This window comes from Carettochelys insculpta, chromosome 12 (assembly GCF_033958435.1).
Source record: "Carettochelys insculpta isolate YL-2023 chromosome 12, ASM3395843v1, whole genome shotgun sequence".
Taxonomy (NCBI): Eukaryota; Metazoa; Chordata; order Testudines; family Carettochelyidae; genus Carettochelys; species Carettochelys insculpta.
The window spans coordinates 23,120,088-23,133,298 of NC_134148.1; the positions used below are offsets into that span (position 1 = coordinate 23,120,088).

The window sequence follows — 13,211 nt, forward strand, 5'->3', positions numbered from 1 at the left end:
ACATGCAGGAAGGAGAATGAATTCTTAATTCATCCCAGTGACTTGATGGGGTCAGACATACTTTCAGTGTAGCTGCCTGTAATGTAGAAAGTGAACTTTAGTTCTGCTAATATTATATAGTTTGGGAGCAGCAAAAGACAAAAGCAATTCTGACTGCAAACCTCTTCTCTTGACAATTACCATGGTAGCCCTACTGCTGACTCCAGATCGCATCATGATACTGAAGTTTCAGCTAGCCTAAGTGAAAGACAAAAGACTGCACAGGAACTAACCTGGTCCATGAAATAAAAGGAATTTATTTAACTTACAAAGGTAAAACTAAAAAAATGACACTTCCTTTTCTTTCATATCCATACATCACTACCAGCCATTAAAATCCCCTTTGGAAAAAGGTGCATTTTATCCTGTTATATTTTACATTCCAGCACAGACACCAAAATTTTCATTGAAGTAGTAAGACAACTAGTTAACATATAAATACACAGACATCTGTTCCAATATCTTAAGACCATGGTTTTTGTTTATGCAGAAAAATACATCTAAATATGACAACAGTGGCTAGTATATTACAAGCAAACAATATTGAACACTGCATAGTTTATACAATATGCTGTGGTAATAACTTGAATTACCAATTTTATCAACTATTTATTAGCTGGCCAGATAAAGCCTGACATTCACCAGAAATATGGCATTGTATGTTACAATGGTATTTTTTTATGTAGCTTCATTTAAGGAAGTCTTTCTTTTTCCCTGGATAAATATGAATAGTTTCATAACTAAAAGCTAATTAAAAACCTGCTTTTCTTCACTACAAACATTAAACGTTCACATTACATTCCTAATTTAAAGGCAGATCTCCAAAATATAAAACACAACCGTCAAAGAAAAGGTAGTGTGCAAATTAAGAAAACGTTGCATTTAAAAAATGTATACATGTAATGTATAGTATCAATTGGGTATTAATACTACCTGGTAAAAATATCAGCATAAAACAATACATATATCTCACAGTACATTCTTCATTGCACATTGTTCCACAGCTTTTGCATCTATTACACTTTGTTGGCCTACAAAATCTTTAAAATGCTGAATATCCTTCATTACAACCAGCTGGTTTTCTTAAATGAGAAGTGGTAGACATGCTTAAATTAGTGGCAAGAGCTGGAAGAAAAATAAAACCCAAATCACATAACAAATGACTTACTGACTGTATTTAGAGCCACGGTACTTATATATGTCTGTGATTACAATTAGAATCTGTATAATATGCTTACTAAAGGAGACTTGCTGTAGGTTATTGAGCCCTAACCTACCTAGGCCTTTAGTGGGTTTTATTCTTTGTTTTAACAATGCACTACATGCATTTTCATTCTCCCTAATCCACGTATGCATTGCTCAAGAAACCTGTTTTAAAAGTCAACCTTTTTTCAGTTTCACGTAATATTTAATGTTGCAGTAACTGCTCTGATAGCAACGTACAATGGTTCCTTTCACTAATGCATCTCACTGCATTGTAACTATTTAACGGAACTGTATAGAAAACAGGACGAAAAAGCACAAATCTATAGAACATCAAAAATGCCTGTGGGGATGTTGAAAGCATTAGGGAGAACTCTCATTTTCAGTGTGCCATCTGCTCCACAGGAAAATATGCGGTTGTCTTGCACAGTTTCAATCTGCATGACTCCAGCACCAATATTTCGGAATATGGACTGTTTGGCATGTTCGTTTTTAAATGAATGAATTAAACCATAGCCTGCCAGTCTCCAGACCTAGATTAAGAGGAGGACAGAAAAGAGAGAATGAAGTTTAAAAAGTGCCTGTTCTATTGAAAATCTGGACCAAAACTTTTCCTGCCTCAAAAGCCTTTCAGCACTGAAGAACGGAAAGAAAATATGGATACTCAGAGAGAGAGTTGTTCAGTTCCAGGATTCTCAAGATGCTCTTGTGCTGGGTTAAACTAGAGTGGCCTTCAGGCTGCTTTAGTGGATGACAGGTGTCTACGGGTCTCTTAAGCAACCATGTGAATTCACACAGAGGAGCAGAGCTCGCCTCCACTGTAATGTGACCATGTCTTGCACATCCTGCTCTACTCTCCCACTCTTTACTTATCTCAGGTGATGGGGATGGAAACAGGAGGGGTATATGTCAAAGAAACTACTTTTATGCAAGCTGAGAAGTTCCCTCTGGTGGAACAGGGGAAAAAATCTGGCTCTAATTCCCTATTTCACTGGTGCATTATGAGAGCTTCTGACTTAGGACCCAGTTCTCCAAAGCATGGAGAGTCCTCAAGTTCAGTGATGTAGGTTTAGGCCATTAGGCTCTTGCAAAGTGGTTGGAAGCAGCAGTTCTCTTATCTGACTATGAAACATCATGCACCATGTAGCATGTTGTAGCTAAGGTTAAAGCTTTGGTACACTCTCTCTGCTGTATTAACCAGTGGTCTTTCCTCTTGTATTCAGATTATAAATCCTGTAGAACAGGGCGTGTGCTTTTGCAGCATCTAGCAGAGCATCTACTGGCCCATGACAGGGATTCCTAGGCACTATCTCAATACAACTGGTTAATACTGTTCAGAATTTGACATAGTAAGTTACTGTGACTACCCTATCCATAAACTGTCTGCCTGTTCATTTTAACAATTACTTTAGCACTGATGCAGGAAAAAGAAATCCACAGGAAAACAAGAACATTCTGAAAGGGAAAATACAGTAATAAATTTAAGTTAAATAATTCAGCATAATGCACTGTGCTTTTTCCATATACGAGTTATGTCACAGTCAGCCACTTCATAATCTTACCTTCATGTTACCTTCGGCTGAGCCTGTTGCAAAGTATTCTTCAGAAGGGTCTAGTGAAAGAGCTTTAATAGCAGAGTCATGTGCTTGGAAGGTATGAAGGATTTGTCTCTGTCTGATGTCAAAGATGTAGACACATCCTTTCCTGCCTCCAGAGATCAGCAGTTGTTGTTTAGGTGCATATTGAAGTACTGTGGCACCATGGTCATGACAAGTGAAGGCTAAGAGACACATTGTAAATTGTTATAGATTTGCAGTCTTGCATAACTTTCAACTTGAAAGTATAGTGCTATTCCAAAAGGTGACTAGTATTATTTGATTTGATATCCCCCTTTTGAATGTATACGGTTAATGCTATATAGATGACAAACTTTGTATTACTCTGTATGTTCAACACAGCTGCAGAACCAGATTCTATTATTCCTTTAATCTGTTAACTTTTGCTTTATAGTTTAAACATATCTCAGGTTGACATGTTAAATTTCAGAATGTACAAAATTCATACTGCATGTTAAATTACATTAAAAACTATCTTAAAAGAACATGAAGGTTGTAAAGTTGAACATTCAAAAACTAGAAAGTACCCAAAATAAGGTTGTGCAAATTTAATTTGACAATACTGGCTGTGTCTACACATGTTAATGAGGCACTTCAGAAGATGCCAATGAGGCACTGACATGAATATGCAGCACCTCTTTGGCATAATGGCAGTCACGCGCAATTCGCAAGTGCTGCTTTTGGAACATATGCTGCCTGTGTAGACGGGGGCCTTTCAAAAGGAGTCCCTGATTTCAAATGCCCCTTCCTTCCTAAAACCAAATAGGAAGAAGGGACTTTCAAGGTCAAGAGGGTCCTTTTGAAAGGCCACCATCTACATGGGCAGTGTGTGTTCTGAAAGCGGCACTTTGGAATCAAGTGTGTCCGCCATTATGCTCAAGAGGCGCCTTTGTGCAAAAGGAGGGGGCATGTGTAGAGACAGCCATTGTGTACGTTCATTATGATCTTCAGTTCTGGAATCAAATGCTATTTTCTTAACAGGGTCTCCGTTTCACTTTCTTTTAAAATTGATATACAGTACTTCAATGACATCCTACAGCAGGGGTCAGCAACCAGAACAGCAAAACACTCGAGCCACAATGTATGTGAATAAGACTTTATTAGCAACACAGTGAAAACACTGATACAGTATCATACGCCACAACGTTCTGCACATATTAAAAGGGGAGTTATTTGACATTTCAAGATCGCATGAAGTTAGGAGTTGTTCATTGTTGGATATTTAGATGTTCACCATTTATACACAATAATAAGGAAGGTTTTTTTACTTCATAATCATAGTGGCAGGAGCCACAAAGAAGTCCTTAAAGAGCCACATGCAGCTCTCAAGCTGCATGGTTGCAGACCCCTGTCCTCCAGAAACAAACCGTATTTTACAGCCTGTATTTTTAAAATGTGCGTACAAAAATTTGCCTATAACTTGCAAGTATAAGTGCTACAGTTGTTTGAGCAAATGCACTGATTACTGGTTACATGCATACATACAAAAATAATTTTGTTTTCAGATGAGACTTTTTAAAACACAAGTTGGATTCTGACTTATTGAAGTAAAAGATGAAATTACTGGACCCAGACAAATAAATTCATGAAACAAATGAATATGTCCGTTGAAAATAGACAGTTCACCACCACTGCTGAATTAAATGTACTCTGTTTAGGAAATCAGGAATGGGACAATACAGTAGTAAAATATACATTGTAATCTCAGGAATACTACATGGTATCTCAGAATGGCAGCCTATGAACACAATGCTCAAAGTGTTCTTCACAATTACAGCTGACTTGCAAAGGTGGCACCCGAAGATTGACTCTACAGTGTTTGACAGCCATTAACACAATTCCACTCTAAGAGGTCTCCTCCTGATTAAACCTGGACCCAGCCTGAGTTACAAGATATCTGGTAGATAGCTGAGCACTGTATCAGGCACCAGCAGGGAAATCAGCCTCTTTCTACTGTATGACACGCACAAAGATGCCAGCCCCAAAGATCTTCATTCCCTAACAAGCAGAATAAAGAAAGAGAGGATGTGCGAGAGAGAGAGAGCGAGAGAGAGTCCAAGGCTGCTGCGTTTCTCTATTGTTACTGGTAATCAGGACAAGAACACCAGTGAAGGTGCTAATGTTGGTCTTAAAACAAGGCTCCAGTCTGAGCTCTTTGCTCTCCAGCTTATCAACATAGAGCATCACAGGGACCAATGTCCTGACATCATCAGAGTCCCATGTCAAAACACAGTGCATCATCAGAGCCCAGATGAACAGTTTTCTCTCAAAAGCCACACACAAATCCCACTCGATTCTTTAACCATTAAAACCTGATATATATTTTATAGCAGTACTTACCATGAATGAGACTGTTACCAGGTGATACCAAGGTGTCCCACAAGCACACATTTCTGGTGGGAAAACAAAACAAGTCATGATGGCTGGCACCTTACTAAATAAGCTACTCGATAGCGCATGTCACTTAGAGGGTGATGAAGTGCTATGTCAGAGTATAAGAGGAGAATTTGTCGCTAACTGCCAAGTACAAAGACTCCAGCCCCAAAGATCTTCATTCCCCAACAAGCAGAATAAAGAATGGTGTGTGTCTGTGTGTGTGAGAGAGACAGAGAGAGAGAGTTCAAGGCTGCTGAGTTTCCGTATTGTTACTGGTAATGTGGATAAGAACACCAGTGGAGGAGCTAATGATGGTCTTTAAACAAGGCTCCAGTCTGAGCCCTTCGCTCTCCACCTTAACACAGAGCAGCACAGGGAGCAATGTTCTGACATCAACAGAGCCCCATTTCCCCTTTGCAGTTACAGGGGAAAACATGCAAAAGCACAGATGACAGTAAGAGCCTAACTCCAGGTGAGTCAGTCAGTCAAGGCTTTGAAAAACTTCCAAAACTCCAGTGGGGAATTATGCTTGACTCTGCCTTCCTTGAAGGCTAAGGGCTTGTCTACACAGTGCTTTTGTATGAAATGGACAGGTTTAAATTTTAGTCTCAATTAGCATGTTGTACACTAACTGGCCAGTTGGGATCCTGGTGTTGTGCATTAAGAATTTTCCTAGTGCACAGTAACGTAGTACAGTTTGAAACAGAACTACATTAGTATAAAACAGGAAACTTCTAGTGTGCAAGAGCTGTTCATGCACAACATGCTAGTGTGGAACAAAGCACATGTACACAGACCCTTAATGTTAGTCTTACACACAAGCTGTTCAATATCACAAACAGGAGCACATCCTGTATTTATGGCCCCCGACTCAGTACAAATGTATCTATTCGAACTAGCTGCAGTTCGGATGTCTGGAAAGCATGGGGTAATATTAAAGACAGACATATTAGAAATGAAGGACACAAAATAATTTATAAACAGAACACAATAAAAAAGAGGTGCTCCATCAAAACCCCTAGATTCCAGGCAGTCAGGCCTCACTAATACATGCTTAATTCAATAACGGAGGAAAAAAGGTAATTCAGCACTCAGCCATGAGGCACACGGAGGAGCCAAGAGAATAAGGAGAACTAGTCATCAGAAAGAAACTGAAAGCATGGCATAAGGGAATTCAACAGCTGTTAGAACATTGGGCTTCAAAATTCTGGTTTCCTAACTGATAGGCACAAGACCCATTGAGTGTAGCTTTGTGTGAAAACAGGTAGCTTTGGTGAATACCTTTAACTTCTTAGGTTAGATATCTGTGTCTATTTTTTGACTGAATACTCTTTAACACACCTGTTATCGTTGGACTGCCCAGATGTAGCCACTAGACTTGAGGAGGTAACGAATGCAAAGTCACTTGTGGTTTTACTATGACACTGCCAACTCTACAAGATAAAACAAAGCACCATCAACAATATGCAGTCTCATCACCTATATTTCAAAATGACTAACAATGTTAAATATATTCAATCATATATATCTCTAGCAATAGAGTATCAAAAGCTTTAAACATAAGCCCTGTTTGCTTCCTACAGGGATTTTAGTAATGAATTATCATTGAAAATGAAAAGAACAAAAATACAATTTTTGAAGTATTTTTTAGAATTACAACTTATTAGAAGTTCTAGGTTTTAAAAAATTCAAAATAATTCATTGTGTAATTAAATTGTGACAAATAGAGTACAATATATGTCTGATCAATCTGAATTCACAATTAAATGATGGCTTTGTGTGCTGTATAATTAACAACAAAGAATTGAAGAGTGAAGTTATTTATTTTTGAAAAAAGCTTGATTTACAAAACTGTTGATTTACTACATTCAAAGGCAACATAAATTATATCTGTAATCCTATTCTGGCTTGCTGTTCACTCTGAAATGAATTCTTTAAAGCTGCATCCATCAAACAGAATACTTGATTTGATAGTCTGCCAATTAGCACAGCAGAGAAGAACACTAATCAAGAATTTATTTGAACCTGCTGCTAACCTATTTGAAACAGAAGATACTCAGACTTGGTTCCTAAAATAGTCTCTCTACTAAAAGACAGAATGATGTCTTACTCACCAGATAGGGTTTAGGATTAGATACTGTTTGGTTGACTTGCCAAATACTTAAAAATCCCTCTCCATCAGCCACACCACACTGGAAGAAACAAGGTTCATTTACTCTTTAAACTGCTGAAGAGGTCTCTGAGGCGCAGTGCTACCTTTTCATCACGTGTCTGATATTTAACAAAACGCTAAAACCAGTTGAAATAGCTGCATGTATATTAAACACAATGGGTAAAAAAAATCTGAGAGGCACCTATGTGATTCCACAGCCTGAATTCCATTTTCAGAAATGACTTGTGCACTTACGCCCAAAGCCATAGAGGCATTTAGGTGCCTAAAGCCAAAGTTTAGACCCTCAAAGCCTCTGTTCAGCTGGTGCCTAAATTTCCATCAGTGAGCCTGCACAAAGCAGCTACATCCTGATGCTGCCAAGTGTCTCACTGCTTAAACCCTACAGGGATTGATAAATTACACTTTCCCTCCACCAACACCCAACCCAGGTTCAAATCCCCTCTCCACCTGATCTGAAACAGGGACGTGAACCCAGATTTCCAGTGGCCCAGGTGAATGACCTGGCTACCAAGTTAGAGGATATTCTGGGGTACCTGGCCTTCAGTCTCTCCTCTTGAAGCTATTATACTTTGTATAAATACTCATATATTCACTGAGCCAGAGGGAGTGTGACAGTAAGGCTAGAGCCAAGTGCTTAGCACATCCCCCTATAAGTGTCTGTCCAGTCCCAGCCCGAGGCCAAACCACTATGTGGAACTAACTACTGTGTGGTGGAGAGGTCCATTCAGCGCACAACAGGCTAGTACACTGTACAGTCATGTTCTGGCTTGTCATGCACCATCAGGCAAGTTCTTAATCTCTCTGAAGTGATCCTACACGATGACGCTCTCTTTTGAAACTGGGACTGGGGCGCTTTTGACAACATTGCCCAATAAGCTTGAAGCAAATTACTTTATTTTAAAAATTTTTTTAATTTTAAATACACATGTTAGAACGGATACCCCAACACCCTAACAAAACAAGCTGAATTAACAAAAACAAGAACATGTGGTGTCCGTGACTTAGTGATGAGTAGGGAGGAACTGCACCGTATGATGCATGGCAAAGCAGATCAGCACAAAGGAGTAGCAGTTAAACCTTTAGAACACACACAGGCATTTTGTATGTGCCACGTGTTTCACCAGCTGTGAGACATTTACCTCCTTGGAACAAGAGGGCTTAACACATTTATGTTACGGGGTGCTTCAAAGCCTTAAGCACGTGCAGGAAGCAGAACAGGAGATGCCTGCCAGCTGGCAAATGCTCTAGTTTAAATCAAAAAGATACAGTGGACACACTTATTCTTTTTTTTAAACCTCACAGTAAAATCATGGCCAAGAGGACACTCGGCCTTCTCCAGACAAGGGAGGCAGACAGAAATTGGTGTGTGCAGTAAGCATAAGTGGGTCAGAGAAATGAAGGACTACAGTGGAATTTTGGAGGCTGCTCAAATGAAATCGTTCAGGATACGCGAGATTTCTAGTCTAGCCCTTTGCTTGTGGGGACATCACACAATCTGGAGGACTCCACTGGGTTCCTTTTTCAGGTAGAGGATTCTTTGGCCAGACTTGGTCCCAGGCTGAGGGGAACAAGCTGTAGCTAATCACTAGCATCAGCCTCTTTTCATTTGTCCAGCCAGGACCAAATATGCACCTTCAGTTCTGAACCACACACTAGGCATGCTTCTGTCCTTCCCTGCAGTCAGCCCTTATTCTTAAATCTGCCACCATCTGTTACTGATTTGGCACTAAGTGCTGCCTGCCTAGTTTGTCAGCCTAATTAAGTTTTAGAACAGCAATTATCAAACGTTGAGTTGGGACCCCAAAGTGGGTTGTGATCCCATTTAATGAGGTCACCAGGGCTGACTTAAGACTTGTTGGGCCAGGGCTCATGGCTGAGCCTTACTTCAGCCCTGTGTGGTGTGTACAGGTTACAGGCACCTTTCAAGGGCTGAAGCCTGCAGCTTTGGTCTTCTGCCCAGCAGAGTGTGGCTTAGGCAGGTTCAGGCTTCAGTTGCCATTCCTGAGATTGAGTAGTAATTTTTGTTGTCAGCAGGCAGCTGAGAACCCCATTTTAGAAGAACAGAATGGTTCAGGTTTTGAGATGAAGAGAAGGAAGAGTGTCTGCCTCATGAATTAAGAGCTTTTGAAGTTGCTTTTAGGTTGGAGATGGAATTGGTAGCCCAGTGGCAGTGGATTTGTGGGAAGAACAAACAGATGAGGCAGTGAACAGGGCACAACTATCTCACCTGCATGTCACTGGCCATGTTTACGCTAGCCCCAAACTTCGAAATGGCCACACAAATGACCATTTCTAAGTTTACTAATGAAGCACTGAAATGCATATTCAGCGCTTCATTAGCATGCGGGCAGCTGCAGCGCTTCGAAATTGACGTGCCTCGCCGCCGCGCGGCTCGTCCCGACGGGGCTCCTTTTTGAAACGACCCCGCCTACTTCGAAGTCCCCTTATTCCCATCTGCTCATGGGAATGGCCATTTGTGTGGCCATTTCGAAGTTTGGGGCTAGTGTAGATGTAGCCACTATCACTTCAGAGTAAAGCTGACTAAATGGGGTTTTGTTTTATGGAAAATGCTGAGTTGTTGACATTTTTGCAGGAACATGTCAGTTTACGGATGGCTTCTTGGATCCAGAATGAAATTTCTGGTCAGAACCAGAGGCAGACACCCACTCCAGAACAGCCAATACAATACATTTACTTGGTTCAAGTTTGGGAAAGTCTGATTCTGAATAGGGACTTGCAACTGGGTCTCCTGCATCCATGGTTAGAGCCCTATCCACGAGACTGGTGGGTGTCTCACTCAGTTTTTTTGTGGAAAAAATGTTGAAAGGTCTCCGTTTTGTCCTGATGCACAACGGGGAAGTTTTTGAAATCTCAAAATATTTTTGTCGGACAGGAGAATATTTTCTTATTGAGCTCTAAGCCATATAATCAGTCACCACCACTTTGTAATGTCTATTAAATGATTCCTTAGGACCACTGTCACCTTACAGAAAAATGTGCAAAACCAATTCTGCCAGTTCAACAGATCTTCTGTTTTCTCTTCCTTTTACTTGTACAAATATTTGAATGAAAAACAGAATTTATCTCCTGTCTAGAGGTTCCTCTTGTCTTTCATGTTCTTTTCCTACCTGAAGTACTAATCCTCTGTCTATAACATCTCCTCCACAGCAATCAACTGCAATGTTACAAAGATGGGATTATTTTTGTGTGAGGATAAACAGGAGACAAATTGTTCAATAAAATCCTGTTTTTATTCCAAACTATGAAACATGGGGGAGGAGAACACAGAAGCTATAAGATCTATAAACAGAACTGATTTAAATTAATTTCTCTAGCTTTACGCCAGGATGCTTCTGCAGGCACCAATGGCATTACAGTGGCAAAAACTGATAAACCAGAGGGGAGTATCAGGCTTAATGCTTATTCAAAGTCTTCCATATAGATCAAAAATGAGTTGCTCTTTGTAATGGTTACATTAGCAAAAAGAACTTTGACTTGAAGCAGTAAGATACTGAGTAGTTGACCACTTCGGAAACAAATTATGTACCAGATCAACTGCATGCCTCACCTATTTTAGTTAAGTGTGGTGTACAGCTGATTTACATCCTCAGGGTGCCACAAAGCAAACGGGAGTGTATGAATGAATCTGGGCCCTAGTTTTCACAAAAATACCTATTAGCACAGAATGAGGAGAAAATCAAAAATTAAAAAATTATAGATTAAAAAATGAGGGCCATATTTCTTGGTCCAGATTCTTTCTGTAAGACCTGTGTGAGTGATGAGAAAGTGGGGGAGAAGGAGATTTTAAAGCCCCTTTTATCCTTCCCAATTACAGGGCTGTCTGGGCAAGGATTGAGCCCACCAATATAAGTTATAGCAGCCTGAAGTCTGCTCTAAGTAATGTCCGCTGGCTCGTGGTTGTACAGAGCCACTCGAGTAGCTGGCAATATCTGGCCTCAGGGGAACCCCAGCCATACATCCTAACCCCACAGACCACACCAAAAGTGAAGTATGTATACTAACAGCAGCTCTGTGCATCATAGGATTCTGCTACATATGAGAGAGGTAAAGCATGTTTACAGCTTCTTTGCTCCAGTGGAGCAGCACAGAGCAGCCAGATAGCACAACTGAATCAAGCCTTAGATGATTTTCAAAGTTTGAGTCATCTGCATCTCTGTCAGAGAAATAACAAAAATATATTTGTAATCATGCTACAGCTTTTCTCCAGACACTTCTGCAAAATGTGTTCACTATAACAAGCAAGAAAACATAAATCTGGTATTGTATTTATGCCACTCTCCTGAAAATACCTGATGTCTCTAGACTGAACTCTTTAATACAGCTTGGACTTCCTGGTTGGGCATTCTCACGACCTGATCAGTTCTGAACGAGGGAGTGTGCCAGACGAGGGGAAGTTAATTCCAGCCTCTGTCTTGGAGGGTGGCTGCCAGTCCAGTTCGGCTCCCAGCCCCTCACTCCTAGCTGCTAGAACTCACTGCTCCAGCAACATCCATGGTCCTGCTGGACTTCAGATTCTGGGCCAGAGAGGTTCAACCTGGACTAGTGCAAACGTCTCTCGGTACTTAAACTGCAAGATAGTTTATTTTCAATATTGAGCTTGACTGACAATGGAGCAATAAATCAGATAATATTTTTGGACAACCAATTTATGCATAGTACTATGAGGATATATACAGCCATAATATTCCACTTTTCTTTTGTCATACATAGTCACTGATGGCCCTTGCCCAGGTTGACTGCCCTTCATCAAAATTCTATTTAAGGTCAAAATGTTGAAGCCATTACTCATTTGGATACTTAGATAAGCAACTCTTCCCCCACAGAGCAAAGGTTCTACAACCTAGTTCCTACTAAATGAGGCCTTACACAATCAAAATAAGGGTCTGGTTTTGCAAAAAATTACTATGCACTGAGCAGCTCCGCTGACTTCAAGCTGGATTACACAGGGTAATCACTGTTTCTAGAACAAATCATAAAGCATTAGTCTCTACAATAAGCTTTAGTATGAATATTGAAAGTTTCTTACTGAATACAGCAAGTATTATTTCAAGGGTGTCTGAATTTATATATCCACGTCCAACTTTAACAGTGTTTGTTTTATAGGTGTAGAAGCAAATCACTTCTGCATTGTAACACAATCTAGACATTTTTGTGCTCCCCCAGTTAAAAAGTGGCTAAGGCATCCATGGAGGTGTTTGTTAAACTTTTTGAGACCATGGAAAATCAGACAATAAAAAACCATCAACCAAAAAAAAAAACAAACCCAAAACAATGCCCAAACAGCAACATACACAGCAAAACCAAAAGGAAATAATTCAATCAGGTATCATAGCAATGAATAAGTAACAGTGTCTTTGATTTTAATAACAAAGTACATACCTTATTGCCCTGGGAATTGAAATACATTCTAGTAACCCTTGCATTGCCAGCTTGTCGGAAACATACTAACTGCTGTGGCCTTGTCCATTCAAACATTCGAACGCTACCATCTTGGGCTCCTGTAAGATCTTGGGGAGGTAGGGGGAGAAGTAGTGTAAAGTAGTTAATGTAAAGTAATTGATGTGTTAAATCAACAAGAAAAATAATAAAATTATTTTGTACAGGTTGAATCTCTCTAACCCGGCACTCTCTCATCCAGCAACACCCGTAATTCAGCATGATTTTAGTTAGCTGGCAGACCACTTATCATGGATGTGGCCATGTTTCCCATGACCTCATAAAGCTTGTTTACAGCCACCAGTCCTGCCCCTTAGTATTCTGTGCTTTTATTTACCTCTAATTTA

General features: G+C 40.1%; 1 protein-coding gene across 2 annotated transcripts in view; it reads right to left on the reverse strand.

Moving 5' to 3' along the window:
- Window positions 1-276: 276 nt before the first annotated feature.
- The window catches only part of DMXL2 (Dmx like 2), a 111,182-nt gene continuing 98,247 nt past the window's right edge, over window positions 277-13,211 (reverse strand). For both annotated transcript variants that reach the window (XM_075006470.1, XM_075006469.1), the window contains 6 exons: window positions 12,808-12,935; window positions 7,349-7,426; window positions 6,576-6,667; window positions 5,199-5,251; window positions 2,805-3,022; window positions 277-1,775 (listed from right to left, as the gene is read on the reverse strand). In XM_075006470.1, coding sequence (XP_074862571.1) covers window positions 1,566-1,775; window positions 2,805-3,022; window positions 5,199-5,251; window positions 6,576-6,667; window positions 7,349-7,426; window positions 12,808-12,935 — 779 coding nt within the window. In that variant the 3' untranslated portion in view covers window positions 277-1,565. The remainder of the gene's footprint in view (window positions 1,776-2,804; window positions 3,023-5,198; window positions 5,252-6,575; window positions 6,668-7,348; window positions 7,427-12,807; window positions 12,936-13,211) is intronic.